Source organism: Trachurus japonicus, chromosome 2 (genome assembly GCF_045865225.1).
Source record: "Trachurus japonicus isolate A0001 chromosome 2, Traja_1.0".
NCBI classification, from domain to species: Eukaryota; Metazoa; Chordata; class Actinopteri; order Carangiformes; family Carangidae; genus Trachurus; species Trachurus japonicus.
The window spans coordinates 13,231,691-13,251,143 of record NC_140908.1 but is presented as its reverse complement, the minus strand read 5'-3'; the positions used below and the strand labels follow the sequence as shown (position 1 = coordinate 13,251,143).

General features: G+C 39.3%; 2 protein-coding genes across 18 annotated transcripts in view; both read right to left on the bottom strand.

Moving 5' to 3' along the window:
• Positions 1 to 1,988, bottom strand: part of abi2b (abl-interactor 2b) — a 28,025-nt gene extending 26,037 nt beyond the window's left edge. For 16 of the 17 annotated variants that reach the window (XM_085801802.1, XM_085801819.1, XM_085801859.1 and 13 more), the window contains exon 1: positions 1,771 to 1,931. In XM_085801802.1, coding sequence (XP_085657928.1) covers positions 1,771 to 1,887 — 117 coding nt within the window. In that variant the 5' untranslated portion in view covers positions 1,888 to 1,931. Of the gene's footprint in view, positions 1 to 1,770 lie in introns of all 17 variants that reach the window. The other variant, XM_085801844.1, reaches the window with a different exon arrangement.
• Positions 1,989 to 3,882: 1,894 nt separating this feature from the next.
• On the bottom strand, positions 3,883 to 17,806 carry cyp20a1 (cytochrome P450, family 20, subfamily A, polypeptide 1). The gene is made up of 13 exons (XM_085801790.1): positions 17,620 to 17,806; positions 16,090 to 16,139; positions 15,840 to 16,006; positions 14,540 to 14,685; positions 13,188 to 13,355; positions 12,015 to 12,093; positions 10,846 to 10,958; positions 10,690 to 10,744; positions 8,060 to 8,180; positions 7,801 to 7,912; positions 6,018 to 6,082; positions 5,803 to 5,892; positions 3,883 to 4,473 (listed from the first exon to the last, which is right to left on the bottom strand). The coding sequence occupies exons 1-13, from the start codon at positions 17,689 to 17,691 to the stop codon at positions 4,323 to 4,325; spliced, it is 1,389 nt and encodes a 462-aa protein (XP_085657916.1). The 5' UTR covers positions 17,692 to 17,806; the 3' UTR covers positions 3,883 to 4,322.
• Positions 17,807 to 19,453: the final 1,647 nt, after the last annotated feature.

Below are 19,453 nucleotides of genomic sequence, written 5' to 3'. Positions count from 1 at the left end.
AAACATTTGAGAAGCAGAGCGGTATAGTTAACAAACAGAGGTGTCCCCTCCGGCATCCTCGGCGGCGACGTGTCTGCTTCCTTTTATGAGAAGCAAACTATGCAGCAGGAAAACTTTCTGAGGAATTGCAAAAGTGCGATCCAATCTGTCGAACGTCTTAATTAACGTGGCGTTGAGCGCGCAGCGTTTCCCAAGTATGAGGTCAAACAGGTTACACAGCAAAAAAAGTCAGGAGTGCAGCTGTGGCTGATACCTGCGGGGCAGAGTTGAAGTATTTCTAAATCATCTGCAGGTGGATTATAAGACCTGCTGCTGATGAACTATTCCACTTATCTAGCACAATATTTACTGACATGAATGCCTCCTTTTAGAATGCATTGATTATCACCTAAACAGACACAAAAACTGCAATTATCATCCATGTAAATACAAATCTAAGGAGAGGAGGTGTTGTCAAAGTCCAACAAGTGTCCATCCCTGCATGACAAATAAAGACTGGCATGGCAGGGCAAAGCTGTGAATCAGAGCGATGGAGTGTCCCTCTAACATATCCCCCTGACGAATACTTGTATCTGACTAATCTATTAGTGGTAATACCCGTCTGACAGCAGCTGGGTAAACCTTGCAGGGTGAAAAGAAAACAGGGGCAGGCTGCCAGACACCAAGCTGCCAACATCCAAGAGCCGAGGCCACCGCCGCCGCCGCCGCCTCCTCCTCCTCCTCTCCCTCCTCCTCCTTCACAGGGCAACCTGTCAGACCTGATCAGTCCTGCTCATCAAGGATGTCAGATTTCAGTATCACACCTTGTCAAATCCTCTCCTTGTTAACACTGTAGCCACTGAAATGTCTCACCTACCCATGCCAGGCCTGTAGACAGAGTCTGGCAAGAAGAATATAGTAGAAGGGATGATAGAGGGGAGGAAGCTCAGGTAACCAGTGAGATCACACCTGCAGCATTTCACATAATAGGGCTCTGAATGGGGCTGATCAGATGCTCCCTCATTCACACACACACATATATAAGCTATACATCTACACAAATACCCAACTATTCATTTCAATGCAGACACAGAAACGCTGTCATTTATCAACATGAAGCCCAGTGCGTGGATAGGAATAGGAAATCGCAGCTAAATGACAGCAGATAGGGGAATTTCAATGGGTTTAAAATAAATAAATGCATGTATGTGTGGCTGCAGCATCAACAGTCCAACATCATAAATCAGAGGTTTATCTTGTGACAACCAAAGCTCATCGCCAGATTAATCTGGCTCGGCATCTCGTCCTACATCTCCGGGGCCGGTGTGTGATCAGCTGGCTGTGCGGCGATTGATCCCGCAGAGAGCAAGACACAGAGAGAAAATTGATTTTCACGGTGCCTTGCCTGTTTGGGCTGTTTTAGACCATGGGGTGATGATGCCGAGCAGCTGGCTAGCATAGCAGCTAACTTAACGTTACCTAGCCACCAACAACCGTGGATGTTCACACACAAGTCACACACACAGCGTTTACGTCGGTGGGAACATACCGCAAAAACAACAAGAACACCCCCTGACGTGAATAAAACACACGTAGTGACAGATTTTATGTCGATAGTATGAAAAAAATGCTTTGACAGTTGGTTGTTTTTGCGTTAGCCGAGGCTAGTTAAGTTAGCCACATCGGTAGCGTTAGCAACGGCTAGCCCCAGCATCAGTCCGCCCAACCGGCTGAAAAAAAACCGAACCACACCGTGTTTTTCCCCTCCGCGGTGCTGACGGCCTAACTTACCTGGACATAGTTGCTCTCGCAGTACTCGGCGACTCTTTCCAAATTGGTGAAACTGTCTAGTAGCGCGCTTCGTCCTGCTGGAATCTCCTCTTCCAGAAGCATTTGTAGCTCCGCCATTTTCACATCTTTAGCGGAGCAGTAGTGAGTGTGTGTGTGTGTGTGTGAGTGAAGGGGGAGTGTGTGCTCTCTGGCGCCACCCCCTGCCCCCGCTGGCCGTGTGCGGTACTGCAGGGGTTCTCCCAGCAGCTGGTGGTGGTGAGGAGAGCAGGCTGGGGTTCCCAAAAAATTAATAATGCTTCGACCAGAGAGTAGAGACACATTAAAAGCTGATTCCCCCGCTGGTTAAATGCTTTCGAGGTTGTGTGATTAGTAAAATACCCCAGAGATCTGGTGTAATATCATAAATCCTGTCAGATTTTTTCATTATTTACCAGTTTAGGGATATCTTCCATCAGCTTCCTGAGGTGCTCCCAGGGCCGTTGCTAGGAATTCTGGGCCCCCTGAAAGAATACTAAAGTGGGCCCCTGCCCCCTGACTTTTCCACTTTTTTTTCTTAAACTATGTACATACCGTATTTCCTCTAATAGAGGCCGAGGCCTTTATTTACTTTAGCTGCCCAGGGGAACCGGCCTGTATTGGAGACCGGCTTATATTTGAGAGAGGCTATTATTTCTTCCTCTGTTTCATGCTGGTGCTCAAATTTGACAGTTACCGTGCTCAGTTTTCATTCTGCCTACAATTAATTATATTTTTTTACACATTACTGTAGCAGGTACTGCAACAGCAGCGATCAGCTGGACAGGATTAGGCTAATAAACGCTGGAGCACAAGTGACCAGTTTTGTCACAGATCGGGTATAGCGTCGCAAATCGGGTAGTGACACGCCATGCTGCTAAAGCTCTCTTCGGTCGAGTTGTCAGTGACTGTTTCCTTGAAGCGTGGGTTCATGTGGCACTTCAGATCTAGCTACTGCCATCTGCTGGCACTTGTGGGTTACTGCATCCGTGTTTGGCCGCCTGAGACCAGTGCATCCACAGTGACTGAAATTCAGGTTTTTTCTGTTTGTTTGTTTTTTTCCCATTGACCCGGCCTGTATTTGGGGCCGGCCTTTATTTGTTCGTGTAAACCACGCCCCCGGCCATTATAACAGACCCGGCTATTAAATAGATACCGGCTACTATTAGAGGAAATACGGTATTATCTTTTTTTTTTTAAAAACCTACTGGGGTTTTTTGTGGGCCCTACTGGTCGCTGGGCCCCTAGAATTATCATCACCTTTCTCCCCTATACAACGGCCCTGGGTGCTCCTCCTTGTATTCAGTCACTGAGCAGCAGCAGGTTAAGATACATTACATCAATACAATTATCTATTGATTAATAGACCATTGATCCTCTATCAAAACTGCTCAATAATAATCAATCAATCAAGTCAATCTGTAGCTGCCTTTAGAGATAATGATGCTTCCGTACACAGTGGGGGTAGAGAGGAAAGATCTAAATTAGAGCTTCATTGATTAGTTGATTCATCCATCAATAGATATTTTGTTCAGGTTTTATTTTTATTTTTGTTAAGGTCACTGTTTAAGCAAATCCAGCTTTTAAAATATAATACTCATCTTATATTATGTCAAATTAAATATCTATTCAAGATTAGGACTTGCCACTACTCTATTCTTTAGGTAAAACAATGATACACATGAAGCTATAAACATAACGGCAAAATGTAAGCAACTCAAACTCAGGTAAATCTTAATTTCATATTATTTATTGAAATGTCAGACATGTCCATACAAGTTCTCAGTCATCCAAGTCATCAAAAGCAGAAACTGAACGTAACTACACTTCTTTTGGTTCTTGATATTCGCTTCTCATCCAGAGTCCAAGGCATTCCCTAAGCGGTAGGAACATCTTGGGAGTGATCTTGACAACCCATCATGCAAGTCCTTAGGGTCACATAGACCAAGATGCAACTCAACAGAGAGTTGTTGCCCCCTCCTGTTACCATGTGACTCATTAAAGTCAGGTAAACTCAAGGAGAACAGGAGGTTAAACCATCAGGAGAGGCTCCAAGGGGACAAAAACGGCCAAGCCACCTGTCCTCTGTCCAAAATGTTTTTGGATAAAGGGCAAGAAGGCCTCCAAGAGCCTAAAGAAGTCCAGTTACTTTCAATTTAAACACTAATGACATACGTTAGACATCTTTACAAAAAGGAATGAGATGTCTTAACAACATGTGATCCGTTCTTACAGTGACATTAGAAACTTTGACTCAAGGCAGCTGTTGTGGGAATTACAGAAAGAGTTTTGGTTGGTGGCACCGGTTGTTCTTCTCCACGTCGTAGAGAATTAATAAGGTTCTTAAGGTTTTTGACAGTCTTTCAACCCGTGGACAGACCAGTGGACATTGTGCCGTCTGTGGAGTAGCACCAGGAGGAGTAGAAACAGCGCTGGTGCAGATTGTAAATTACAAAAAAATCCCAAAAATGATGTTTCTCTAGCAGACTGGATCGTCCACATTCAACAGATTGTTGGCGGTTTTTAAAGACGGGTCCTTAGCTCCTCTTGCTGACGGTGATCCAGGTCTCGTCCTTGGGCGTGGACACCAGCTCCGACCGGACCTCCATCACCTGTCCTTTCAACTTGTGGAGCTTCAGCTGTCGCACCAGCGTGCTGAGCAGGACGGTGGCCACGCTGTAGGCAAACCTGCCACACACAACCAAATGTAACGGATTATTCATTTTCTTCTAAGCTCCCTCAAAGTCTTGGTCTAGTGCAGGGCTATTCAATTACAAATTCAGCGGGGCCAGATTTTAAAACCGAGACCTTAAGCTGGGCCGGACAATAAGAAGGTTATGACAAATGAGGGGCATTTTTAAAACCCAGCATTAGCTATTAAAAACAAATCTACACAGCCAAAAAAAAGAGAATAAGTCAATAAAAGTAGTTGATAGTAGTAGTAGTAAAGGTTTAGCTTTTAATGCTTTGAATTGGAGGTTTTTTTTAGGAACTAAAAGTTTCCTGAGGCCTACTGTCTGAGTTTCCACTGAGGTTTACAGCAGGAGGTTATGTAGCCTAAATCACTAAATGTAGCCAAGTCTTAAAATTAGGCCTAAAGATGAACAAAGATTTCTTTTCTAACATATTTTGATTGGTCAAAAACAAGGAGCGAAAAGCCATTTGTGGCAAATTACTCTGGGAAAGTATTTGATTATGGATTATTCCTTTGAAAAGTAGCTATCCTAATCAAGTTACTGTTCTGATTCCATTGCAAGTATTTAGTTGCGTTAAAATTAAAATATTGGTTAGGCTACTTCATTCCCTCAAAAAGAAAAAAGAAAAAAAGGACAGCAGACATTTTTACTTGGTCTTGACTTCTTCTAAGCAGCCTCAAAGTCTTGGTCTAGTGGTTAGGATAACACTCGCTTTAAACAACATGTAAATATAGTTTTTCTTTCTCTATTTAAATAATCTTTGCAGGTAGATACCAGGGACTGAGGCCAGGTGTTTTCGTTCCTGTGTGGAGTTTACAGGGTTCCTACACATTTGAAATGTCCAAATTCCATACTTTTTCCAGACCCTAATTTCCCAAAAACTCAAATAATTTGTGATATTTAAGTTAATACACATGCATAATATAAAAAAGCATGCAATTTAGCATTTGTTTTCATTATTCTGAATGGGTATACCATTATGCAACCAAATAATTTCCATGAGATTGTAGCTAGGGACAATAGAGCATACAAAATAATTTACCTAAATAACTTCAGATAAGACCAAACCAAGATAAGATAAATAAAATAAATATATTTCCATACTATAGTTTCCATTTTCCAGACCTGGGAATGTATAAAATCAAATTCCATACTTTTCATACTTGCGTACTGTAGGAACCCTGAGTTTAACATCTGTTTAATATATATTTTTGGACATAGTGAAGTCTTCTGTCCTGTTCTTCTATACTACTGTTGCAAGTGAATTTCCCACATGTGGGATCAATGAAAAGTCTAAAGTCTGTTCTGTCTCCATCTTCACCTGAGCTCCGGACACGTTTGATTCCCGGAGAAGCCGAGCAGACAGAAGCTCTTCCTCACCGATTCCTCCTCAAACCGATCTGGATCGAACCTGAGAGACGTCACAGTAAATCGCCATATCAACCACTGCACAGATCAATATTTTAAAACCAAATTTGTATTTATTTTTTCAATCTATTTGAACATTTCTCCATGTGAAGTGCAGCAGCAGCTCACCTGTACGGGGTGCTCCAGGTGTCAGCATCCTGCAGGACGACTCCCAGAGCGTAGATCACCAGGGTCTGAATATGAAAACAAAGCCTGTCTTACCACTGTATATATATATATATATTGAAATTTGTTTATTTGGATAAAACCCCTTGAGATGTATCATCTCGTTTTCGAGGGGGTCCAAACATATAGACAAACATAGATTCAACAGACAAACATGTTCTCAACAATATAGAAAAACAAACAGACAAATAAACAAACAAAACAAGCAAACCAAAAGACAAGAACAATAGTACAAACAAGGACAAACCACAGTTATTGTAACTACATTGGGACAAAACAAAACAAAACAACCATAGTAGGGCCACAAAGGTCAACACTGGGACTAAAAAGACAGTATATAATGATTAGTAACAGATCAACAAATCAGAAATGCGTCTTCAGTGAAAACAGGAACAGGTCACCATGAGATGAGAAGACAGAGCATGCTTGAAAATACCAAGAGAGGAACTGGATCTGATATTAGCAGGAAGGTTGTTCCAATCTGCAGGTGCTTTAAACATAAAAGCTCTTCTACCAAATGATTTAATGACATTGGGAACAGAAAAAAAGGGCTGCGATGAACGTCTGATATGATAACTTGTTGTATATGGTATAAGATACTGCTGTAGATAGGATGGGTAATTAAAATAAATGCATTTGTATATCAGCTGTAACCAGTGCATGTGTCTTCTCATGTTCAATGTTGGCCAGTTGAGTCTAGTGTACATACATATATACACATATACACAACTGTTTCATTCATAAAAACATTTGGTAAATCCTAAACACACTATATATTTTATTCGTTTCTTAACTATAATCCCAGTAATTTGAAACCAAACACTCTAAAAATTCAATAAAACTGATTGCATTTTAAAGGGATAGTAGCATTTTTTTTTAAAAGTGGGGTTGTATGATCTCCAAATAGCCCCTAAGTACTTTAATTGCAGTAGAAGACTCTCTGCACTCCTCCCGTTAGCAACGCCAGCCCATAATAGCCCTGCCCAGAGATTTACAACATACATTGTTGTGAACAGACCCAAAGAAACGGCCTATTTTCGTGGCCTAAAGGAGGTTTTACCTGAAAAAAAAAATACATTGTTCCATTGTTCACTATAATATAATTTTTTCCAGCCCTTCAAAGTGCAGGAAAAACTCAGTTTTTATTTGGACCTAACCAACTCACGTATCCCTCCGCCCAGGGTTAGCGCCCGCCGATCAGCAGTTGGTTCGGTCCAAATAAAAACTGAGTTTTTCCTGCACTTTGAAGGGCTGGAAAAAATTATATTATAGTGAACAATGGAACTGTGTATTTTTTTTTCAGGTAAAACCTCTTTTAGGCCGTGAAAATAGGCCGTTTCTTTGGGTCTGTTCACAACACTGTATGTTGTAAATCTCTGGGCAGGGCTATTATGGGCTGGCGTTGCTAACGGGAGGAGTGCAGAGAGTCTTCTACTGCAATTAAAGTACTTAGGGGCTATTTGGAGATCATACAACCCCACTTTAAAAAAATGCTACTATCCCTTTAACTATAATCCCAGTAATTTGAAACCAAACACTCTAAAATCTCAATAAAAACTGATTTGCATTTTAATTCCATGAGCCCTGTGTGGTTTGTTTATTGTTTCTGTTCTCTGAAACAAAAACCCTGATAAGAATGAAACTCTGATTGTGTGGCTGTAACAATGTGACAAAGAGCTGAGGGGAGAAAGACTGCAGACAGACCAGAGAGCTGGAAAGCCGATACCTCTTTGGGGATGACGTGCTGATCGACCTTGCCCTCCACTTCCTGAAGCCGAGCCGCCACGGGGGTCAGCTTGGCGGTCCGCACCGTCTCGTTCAGGACCTGCTGGCAGTATCTTTTCAAGGGGAGAAAATGAACAAGATCGAGTTTATTATGACAGTTCATCTGCACCAATAGTGTATTTGTCTCCTTAAATAAATAATGTAGCAAGAAGAAACAGACGTCAGGTTTCTAGTCTGAGGTCCAGAGATGATGATCTCACCTGAGCTGAGGGATCTTGTCCAGGGAAACTGGATCTGAACCCAAAACGTCCTCCAGCTCCTGGTACAGCTTGTCCTGGACTTCCTCTGAGGTGGACAGGAAGTGAAGCGCCCAGATGCACACTGTAAAAAAACCACAACATGGAAGCTTTAAATTCAGAAAACAGCTTCAGTTATCTTTTTTTTTTTTCGTTTTCTTTGTCTAAAGTTTTTTTTCCTCACAACCACTTTTACAATATTAATTCAGCAACCATTTGGACAATTCATTTTACAAGTGGTATGAGTAGACGAACAATCGCCTTTTGTTTTTTTGTTTTTTAAATTTATATACACGTGTAAAAAAATAAATCAGAAAACCAAAATTTTTGAATATTTAACCCTCCTGTTGTCCTCCAGGGTCAAGGAAGGAAGGACAAAGGGAAAGAAGGAAGGGAAAAAGGAAGGAAAGAGAGAAGGAGAGAGGGAACAGATTCAGTCAGTTGGGTCAAAAAGGAAGGAAGAAGTAAGGACAAAAGGAAAGAAAGATGGAGGGAGGGAACAGATTTGTTCAAGGAAGGAAGAAGGGAAGGAAGGAAGGAAGGGGAAAAGGACTGTGGAAAGATGGAAGGGAAAAGGAAGGAAATAAAGATGGAGGGACTAAACAGATCAGGTCAATTGGATCAAAAGAGGAAGGAAGAAGAAGTAAGGATGGAGGAAAGAAGGATGGGAGGGAAAAGGGAAGGAAAGAAAGATTGAGGGAGGGAACAGATTTGTTCAAGGAAGGAGGAAGGAAGGAAGGAAGGAAGGAAGGGATTGTGGAAAGAAGGAAGGGAAAAAGGAAGGAAAGGAAGATGGAGGGAGGGAGGGAACAGAATTGGATCAAACGAGGAAGGAAGAAGAAGTAAGGATGAAGGGAAGGAAGGAAGAAAGGAAAGAAGGAAGGGGAAAAAGGATTGTGGAAAGAAGGAAGGATGGAGGAAGGGAACAGATTGGGTCAATTTGACCCAGAAGAACAACAGGAGGGTTAAGAAAGAAAGAAGAAAAAAAGAGAAATGTATATATACGTATATATAGATGAATGAATGAATGAAAGTTTATATGACTAAAGGAAGAACAAAATAAAAAGAAACTACCAAACAACAATAAATACAAGGCAACCACACAAAATAAATCTATAACAACAAAACTTAACACTTATTTATGTTCAAAAGGAGCTGGAAGAAGCCGAAGCTATAAAAAAAGATGATGTCCTGCTAAAATACTAAGAAAAAAAAAACAAAAAAAGAAAGTAAACAGCTTCAGTTATCTTTTTTTTCCTTTCATTTTCTTTGTCTAAAGTTTTTCTTTGGTCTATATCTGCTCTTGTTTTGTCTTTCTTTGTATGTATGTATATATATATAAATATTGATGAATGAATGAAGGAAAGTTTATATGAATAAAGGAAGAACAAAATAAAAAGAAACTACCAAACAACAATAAATACAAGACAACCATGCAAAATAAATCTATAACAACAAAACTTAACACTTATTTATGTTCAAAAGGAGTTGGAAGAAGCCGAAGCTGTAAAAAAAAGACGATGTCCTGCTAAAATACTAAGAAAAAAAAAGAAAAAAAAGAAAGGAAACAGCTTAAGTTATCTTTTTTTTTTCATTTTCTTTGTCTAAAGTTTATTTTTTTTGGTCTATATTTGTTCTTGTTTTGTCTTTCTTTGCATGTATGCAGGGCCGTTGCTAGGAATTCTGGGCCCCCTTAAAGAATACTAAAGTGGGCCCCTCCCCCTAACTTTTCCAGTTTTTTTTTCTTAGACTACGTATGTATTATCATTTATTATTTAGCCTACTTTGTTTTGATGCTAATGCAGCATTACACTGCAAAAACTCAAGTATCTTAACAAGAATATTTGTCTTATTTCTAGTCAAAATGTAATTTCTAGTCAAAACAAATCTCATTCTACTTAAAATAAGACACATCATATTAAAAGTAGCTTGTTTTTAGACACTTTTTACTTCTTTCAAGCAGATTTTCACTTGGAATAAGTAGAAAAAAATCCGATAGTGGAACAAGTTTTTCTTCCTTATTACAAGCACAAAAAACTTACTTTCACTGGCAGATTTTTCTACTTATTTCAAGTGAAAATTTGTTTGAAACAAGTGAAAATGATCTAAAAACAAGTTAATTTTTTAGGTAATGAGTCTTATTTTAAGTGGAAAGAGATTAGTTTTGACTAGAAATGAGACATTTGGACAAGAAATAAGACAAATATTCTTGGAAAGATGTTGAGTTTTTACAGTGTACTATGAGTATTAGTCAGGGTCTTACGCAGAATAAATCAGTCATACAAAGATTAGACTACTGGGGTTTTTTATGGGCCCCACTGGGCGCTGGGCCCCTAGAGTTATCATCACCTTTCTCCCCTATACAACGGCCCTGTATGTATGTATATATATTTAAATATAGATGAATGAATGAATTAAAGTTTATATGAATAAAGGAAGAACAAAATAAAAACACTTATTTATGTTCAAAAGGAGCTGGAAGAAGCCGAAGCTATAAAAAAAGACAATGTCCTGCTAAAATACTAAGAAAAAGAAGAGAAAGGAAACAGCTTCAGTTATTGATCGACTGGTTGGTGAGAGAATTGATCACTTACAGTTGGCGGTGATGACGCATCCGGCCAGGGTGAACACCATGCAGTCCTCCATGATCTGAAACAGACAGTGACAGACAGGGAGATGCGTTCAGGTCTGTGGGAATAATGAAGATTTATGAGCTTTAGGAGTTAGAGTCTCCATCAGTATTCATTCACCTGTCGCTCCGTGAGGCTGGACTGGAGCAGAGTGTCGACAAAAACCTTCTGCTTCTTCTGAGCTTTCCTCTCCTTGGCCACCGACAGCAGCACCGACTCCATCTCCGACAGGGCTGAAAACAGGAAAATGTGACACTTCTTACACAGGGTTCCTACAGCTTAAACCAAGTTAAATTTAAGACTTTTAAAGACATTTTTAAAGCCACTTGAAATGAAATTTAAGACCGACTTCATAATAAACACAAATGCCGAAAAAAGAAAAAAAAACACCACATCTATTACATGGGGTTAGGGACAATTTTACCCACTTCCCTATGTGATCCAAGGTAAAGTGACTGCTACATGAACATTGGATTGTGTCTCTTTCCAGCTGTCCTTTCAAAATAAATGCATAAAAAGTCTGGAAAAAAAAAAACACTGACTCGGGAGCTGGTGGTGGTGAGAAATTTAGCGTTGACGGCCGCCACTAACTTCTCTATGTCGAAATGTTACCAATTATTTTGAGATTTGAGACTAATTACAACCATAAAATACCACTTACCAAGTGTTAACATTTTTAAGACTTTTGAAAAATTGATTTAAGACATTTTAATGCCAATTAAGGCCTTGTTTTTAGATTAATGAATTCAATGCCTTTTAAGACTTTTTAAGGATCCGTAAGAACCCTGTTACATTTCTTTCAGCTCTCACACTGAGATTATGTTTCTCCAGCATCCACAGCGATGAGGATTAGCTGCAGAACAGGAGGTGCAGGGCGTCTGGGACTGGGACGAAGGAGAATCAATATCCCAGCGGCTGTTCACCGACCGATCGAGGTGATAACACGGAGCGCAGCCGGTCTGTTCTCACAGATTTCACATCGACCACGTCTGAGCCTCGGCAAACTTTTCCACAGCCGAAGAGACGATGGCGGCTCGCGGCGGCGGCTCGCTGCTGCTCACACATGTCAACACGCAGCAGGTGCAGAAGGCAAGGCATCTTTATTTATATAGCGCATTTCATACCAAGGCAACTCAATGTGCTTTACATAAAGACAAAACATTAAAAAAAAGAAGCATAAGACAGAATAAAAACAAACAAAACACTGAAAACAGAGTTAAAAGCAAGAGCAAATAAAAGTAAAATAAAAGAAAATGGATAAACAGACAGCATCGCACAGTGACTCTCACCCTTCTCATAATGTCCTTTCCTGCTGGAGCTCTTCTCCAGGGAACCGTCCAGGTAGCCTCGCCCAATCTCTGACCAGATCTAACACCAGAGAAACAGACAGACAGAGAGACAGAAAGGAAGGAAGAAAGAAAGAAAGAAAGAAAGAAAGAAAGAAAGAAAGAAAGAAAGAAAGAAAGAAAGAAAGAAAGGAAGAAAGAAAGGAAGAAAGAAATGAAGGAATGGAGGAAGGAAGGAAGAAAGACAGAAAGAAAGAAAGACAGATAGACAGAAAGACATAAAGAAAGAAAGACAGAAAGGAAGAAAGAAAGAAAGACAGACAGACAGAAAGACATAAAGAAAGAAAGACAGAAAGGAAGAAAGAAAGAAAGACAGACAGAAAGACAGAAAGGAAGGAAGAAAGACAGAAAGGAAGAAAGTCAGACAGAAAGAAAGAAAGACAGAAAGGAAGAAAGAAAGGAAGGAAGGGAGGAAGGAAGGAAGGAAGGAAGGAAGGAAGGAAGGAAGGAAGACAGACAGAAAGGAAGAAAGAAAGGAAGGAATAGAGGAAGGAAGGAAGGAAGACAGAAAGGAAGGCAGAAAGAAGGAAGAAAGACAGAAAGGAAAGACAGAAAGGAAGAAAGAAAGGAAGGAAGGGAGGAAGGAAGGAAGGAAGGAAGGAAGGAAGGAAGGAAGGAAGGAAGGAAGGAAGGAAGGAAGGAAGGAAGGAAGGAAGAAAGACAGAAAGGAAGAAAGAAAGAAAGACAGAAAGGAAGAAAGAAATTAAGGAATAGAGGATGGAAGGAAGGAAGAAAGAAAGAAAGAAAGAAAGAAAGAAAGAAAGACAGAAAGAAAGAAAGAAAGACAGAAAGAAAGAAATATAGATAGAAAGAAAAAAGAAAGAAAGGAAGAAAGAAAGACAGAAAGACAAAGAAAGAAAGAAAGAAAGAAAGACAGAAAAAAGAAAGAAAGACAGAAAGAAAGAAAGAAAGAAAGAAAGAAAGAAAGAAAGATAGAAAGATAGAAAGAAAGAAAGAAAGAAAGAAAGAAAGAAAGAAAGAAAGAAAGAAAGAAAGAAAGAAAGAAAGAAAGAAAGAAAGAAAGAAAGAAAGAAAGAAAAACTAATCAAATGAAGCCTTTCCACAGAATTTTAACAGAACAAACTTTCTATGAACTGTCCCATTAAGCCGCCTCACCGCGTCGTGGTTCTTGCGGAAGCAGATGACCTCGGTGTCGTCTGCGAAGCGCTGGCCCAGACCCAGCTGGGTGACGGTCTTCATGGCCAGGCCCAGCAGGTGGGCACACAGCGGGGTGTGCTGAGCATCCGGGAACGACTTCCACTTCCCCACCAGCTCTTCCACCACCTGGAGGAAAAACACAGTTCGATTCCGTTCGGTACCTACGTATTATTGCCTTCTTCATCTGTTGCAGTGTTCCTACAGCTTAAGCCAACTTAAATTTAAGACTTTTTAAAGGGATAGTTCAACATTTTGGCAAATTGGCCCATTGCCATAATCGCTATAGTCATAGCAGTAGGTTCATTACCTTTAATTGTAGGTGTAAGCTATTTTCAGTACGGCGGAGCGCAGCAGCTGGCTGCTCAGAGCTACGCTATGGAGGCTAAGGGAATTTCTTGGTTTCCCTCATTAAACTCATCAAATACAAAATCCCAAAACTCCACAGCGCTTTTGTAGACAAGTTGTGAGCTGCACAACCACCACGCTATGAGATAATGACGGGACGATACGAAACGGAGCCGTTTTCGAGGTAAATTCATACAAAACCGCTGATGCGCGTTGCGTTCAGGGACAGTTTTTCAGCAAGCAGTCTCCGTATTTACCCTGTATTTACCTCGAAAACGGCTCCGTTTCGTATCGTTCCGTCATTATCTCATAGCGTGGTGGTTGTGCAGGTCACAACTTGTCTACAAAAGCGCTGTGGAGTTTTGGGATGTTGAATTTGATGAGTTTAATGAGGGAAACCAAGAAATTCCCTTAGCCTCCATAGCGTAGCTCTGAGCAGCCAGCTGCTGCGCTCCACTGTACTGAAAATAGCTTACACCTACAATTAAAGGTAATGAACCTACTGCTATGACTATAGCGATTATGGCAATGGGCCAATTTGCCAAAATGTTGAACTATCCCTTTAAGACGTTTTTAAAGCCACTTGAAATGAAATTTAAGACCGACTTCACAATAAACACAAATGCAAAAAAAAACAAAAATAGGGTTAGGGACAATTTTACCCACTTTCCTAGGTAAAGTGACTGCTACATGAATGATTGAGGGGAAAAAAAACAGATTTGGGAGCTGGTGGCGGTAAGAAATTTAGCGTTGACGGCGGCCACTAACTTCTCTATGTCAGAATGTTACCAATTATTATGAGATTTGAGACTAATTATAATCATAAAATACCACTCACCAAGTGTTAACATTTTAAAGACGTTTGAAAAATTGATAAGACATTTTAATGCCAGTCAAGGCCTTGTTTTTAGATTAATGAATTCAATGCCTTTTAAGACTTTTTAAGGACCCTGTGTTGTACAAACCTTGAGCACAAGAGGGAAGTTGTTCTTCAGCGTGTTGTTGATGGCGTTCTCGTACACCTTCTTCCTTATCACCGTCTCGCTGGCGCCGCCTCCCATCCCCGACTGGTAACCTAGCAACGACTTCAGCATCGTCTCAAAGGAGTCAGCTGAGAGGAGCAGGGAATAAAGAGTGTGGTTTTTAGTGATGTTCGATACCACAAATTTGCTTTCCGATCCGATACCGAGTAAAATTCAGGCTGGTATCGGCAATATTTGTGCAAATACACCTAATGTGCCTGGTAAATCTAAAAAAAAAGTAGTGTATTTCAAGTCATAGCTTCCTAAGGATACAAGACATCAGAGTAACATATGTATCTATTTATTTTAAACTCTGAAGTATATTGAGGTAGCGGCCTCATTTACAATATAGCCAAGCTAATACAACAACAGAAACTCACACAATCATACAAAATATGTGAAAATGATGTTTCAAACACTAAAAAAAAGAACATACTGTAAAATAATAAAACCATTAAACTAAAATATTATTTATAATTTTCCCACAGATATCTGTCTTCGCTGTTTGTGAAGCTGAAATAGCTCCACACAGGGCCGGCCCCTGGCATAAACCCTCTATGTGGTTGTTTAGGGCCACAGCCGTTAGGTGGGGGGCCACATGATCAGAAAGGTACCGGGGTTCATCAAGTCATTTAAACATCCTGAGGTCTGCACGTGCAGCTATGAGCTTTATATGTAATGTGAAGTCAATATTCAGCTTCTTTTATCTCACATTTGAGACATTTGGTGAAAATAGAACGGCAGAATGACAACATTTGTGCTCAAAAAACAATCTTACAAAATGTCATTTTAGACTTGTTTTCTACACTTATCTATTACTGTATTCATATCCTATTTCAAGCACCAAAACAGTTCATTCTCATGACTGAAGGAGTGTTTTCACAAGGGATTTGAATTTTTTTTCAAAAAGCAGACCTCAAATTTCCAGCATTTGTCCTAAATTATTTCTTTCTACAGTGTTCTAGGACAAACTGGCCTCAGTGTGCTTACAGCGGAGGTTCTAATATTTAGACATAAAACACTTGAGTATTGTTACATCTGCAAGTATCTTAAAAAGATACATTTAAGAAAATATGTAAAAGTGGAGAAAATGGCCTCAAACCTCAGAGGGATAAACACGTCTGTATTCAGTTTTAACCAGTGATTTGGTGTTTGTGCTTAGAGTGCAGGGCCACAAACAAAAACCTTGTTTAGGGGGCCACCAAAATCCTAGGGCCGGCCCTGTGCATACTATCAGACTTACTGGTGTGGTTGGGGTTGATGTGTTGCCGTAGCTGGTCCACGGCGCCCAGACTGACCACGGGCCGACCGCCGAACCAGAACGACGCCACAGAGCCGAAGTTCTGGTGCAGACTGACCAGGAACTCGTGCAGGCTGCCTCTGTTGATGATGTCCTGCAGGTTGCCATCCCTGTTGGAGGAAGAGATCCTCATCAGCACATCATCTCACTTTCAGTTTTCAGATTGAACTAAATCCTTCACACATCAACTTACTTCTCATCTGTGGGGTTGAGACCTGGGATGCCAGAGGCCCTTCTGGATGACTGAAACAGTACAGAACAGATACGTATGTTAGTCAAATGAGTTGTTTAATGTCATACAATCCATAGTCCTGCATGTGCATTAAGTTTCAGGCAATGACAGGTTTAGTTTATTAGTTTAATAAGGGACAATGTGCAATTACATTAATCATTTAAAGGAAAAAATGAAAAGATGGTTGCACCAGATTTAGCTCCCAGCTAATTTCCATCTGTAGTCCCGCTACACATAACATAAAAGTAGTAAAATACACAGAATACAAGCTATTATACAAAGATGAGGCATAAATGTTGTCTAAAGGTGGCCTAAAATTCCTGTTTTATCCAGTTATATGCAGCCCCATTGAAAAATATGCCAATTAAAATCTTATTTTAGTTGCAAACACACTTTTTCACGCACTACTTCTTAGCACACACAGCTGGAAAACTTTGCAGGATTTGATTTCAATATTTTCAAATGTATTTTATTAATATCATACTATTATATTCACATATTCCCACTAGTAATTAACAGGGCCGTTGCTAGGAATTCTGGGCCCCCTTAAAGAATACTAAAGTGGGCCCCTCCCCCTAACTTTTCCAGTTTTTTTTTCTTAGACTACGTATGTATTATCATTTATTATTTAGCCTACTTTGTTTTGATGCTAATGCAGCATTACACTGCAAAAACTCAAGTATCTTAGCAAGAATATTTGTCTTATTTCTGGTCAAAATGTAATTTCTAGTCAAAACAAATCTCATTATACTTAAAATAAGACACATCATATTTAAAGTAGCTTGTTTTTAGACACTTTTTACTCGTTTCAAGCAGATTTTCACTTGGAATAAGTAGAAAAAATCTGATAGTGGAACAAGTTTTTCTTCCTTATTACAAGCACAAAAAACTTGCTTTCACTGGCAGATTTTTCTACTTATTTCAAGTGAAAATTTGTTTGAAACAAGTGAAAATGATCTAAAAACAAGTTAATTTTTTAGGTGATGAGTCTTATTTTAAGTGGAAAGAGATTAGTTTTGACTAGAAATGAGACATTTGGACAAGAAATAAGACAAAAATTCTTGGAAAGATGTTGAGTTTTTACAGTGTACTATGAGTATTAGTCAGGGTCTTATGCAGAATAAATCAGTCATACAAAGATTAGACTACTGGGGTTTTTTATGGGCCCCACTGGGCGCTGGGCCCCTAGAATTATTAATTACGGCCCTGGTAATTAAGGCAAATGGATCAGCAGTCGTTGCCGCCCACTATTGATTCTTAAAAGTTGTTTTTCCCTGCAGAAGATTCCTGCTTGTTGTGACAGCTGAATAGCGAAACGAGAACTGGATGTTTTACTAAAAATGGATTTTACAGCTATAATAATAAACGCTATAGTGCATTAAAACGTGTAAAGAGGAGATACAGGAGTAACAGTGTGTCTACTGTAGATAACGGACAGCTACGTAGCTAACTCGGAGCTAAAGTTGCAGCAGCGACGTTACGTTACGTTACCGGGTAGAGGTAGAGCACAGCGCCGACTAACATGATGACAAACGTCACAGCGAAGATGGCAAAGTCCAGCATGACTTCTCCCTTCACACGGCGCTGGTTTAGTTAGTTCAGCTCATTAATATCTGGACTGTCGGTCCAAGACAACACGACAACTCTGATATCAGTCACCACGTCAACAGGAATCACAGGGAGAAGCTCTGAGCTCGACTACACACACACACAGGCTGGAGCAACAGGGAAAACTAATCGATGGAAGTGAAATCGATGAACAAGCTGCCCACTCTCCATTCATAAAAGAGTTAGAAGCTTGTGAAGGAAAAACTTGTGCTATTAATATATATTTAACAATTACTTCTCCATGCAAGGAGAGTGATTGCATTATATTGGAAAAATGTAGAACCACCATCACTGGCAATATGGAAGAAGGAGTTCTTGTATTTGGGAATCATTTATGTCATTCCTGACCAATGAAACAGATAACACTGTCTGAATAATAGATTATGAAATGATCCTGCCTTTAATTTAATTTAATTGTATTTTATTTATTTATTTTTGTCTCATTTTATTCTTATTATTTATGTATTTATGTATTTTACTCCATTAGTCTGATGTCTGATGTCACTATCCATTCGCTTTTTTATTTGATTTTTTTGTCTGTTCAAGGGGATATGGATGAAAATGTTTGTACTTCAATGTTGAATTTGAAATGCATTTGAAATTTCAATAAAAAATATTGTAAAAATAAATAAATAAATAAATATATATATATATTTAACAATTAAATTATATTTAGATTTATTATTAATAATTAATTAATTAGTTTGAGCCATTAATTAGCAGAATGTTTGGGTTGCCAGGTTTTGGAATATCCTCCAAACAGAATTCCTAATGGAGACCAGTGTTGGTGGTGGCAACACGCTATGATTTTTAATTAATTGCCATGTAAAATAAAGTTGTTTTAGTAATTTTTTCACCGATCCTGCAGAATACCTTTATTTTACATGGCAATTAATTAAAAATCATACCATGTTGCCACCACCAACACTGGTCTCCATTAGGAATTCTGTTTGGAGGATATTCCAAAACCTGGCAACCCAAACATTCTGCTAATTAATGGCTCAAACTAATTAATTAATTATTAATAATGCATCTAAATATAATTTAATTGTTAAATATATATAATAGCACATGTTTTTGCCTTCACAAGCTTCTAACTCTTTTATGAATGGAGAGTGGGCAGCTTGTTCATCGATTTCACTTCCATCGATTAGTTTTCCCTGGCGCTCCAACCTATGGAAAGCCGTTTTAGTCATAATGAAATAAATTAATAAATGCATAAAAAAATAAATATAGCCATGAAATGAGTCCCGAATTAAATATATAGGATGATAAATAGATATAAATGAAATATAAATACATATATTTTTATTTTAAAAACAACATTTTTATTTTTTCAGGAGACTTTTATTTTCTAACGCCTCATTTATTTATTTCCAGATACTTTTATTTCCTAATGTCACATTTATTTATTTCCGGCGACTTTTATTTCATAACGTCACATTTATTTCACTGCTCTTTTATTTCATGCTGCAATATTCAAATGAGGGGGCGGGGTTATCTGGACCCTTTCAGAGTAAAACATCAGATGCGGAAGTGCTGCTGTTGTGAATTGTTGACCGCTACTCAGAAACTTGATCAATAACTTAGGGAGGAGAATAGTGTTTTAAACATATTTCGTGCCTTTCATGTTTTTGTCAAACTTTTGAAAAAGAACACACCCAGCGTTTTCAAAGAGCACATGAGGACTATTAACAACAGGACCCAGCAGCACTAA

Coding starts and splice junctions, on each gene's coding strand:
- cyp20a1 (XM_085801790.1), bottom strand. CDS start 17,691: ATGCTGGACTTTGCCATCTTCGCTGTGACGTTTGTCATCATGTTAGTC. Junction 8,181..10,689: donor ATGCGTCATCACCGCCAACT/GTAAGTGATCAA, acceptor GTTTTTTTACAG/TGTGCATCTGGGCGCTTCAC. Junction 7,913..8,059: donor GACAAGATCCCTCAGCTCAG/GTGAGATCATCA, acceptor CCCCTTGAAAAG/ATACTGCCAGCAGGTCCTGA.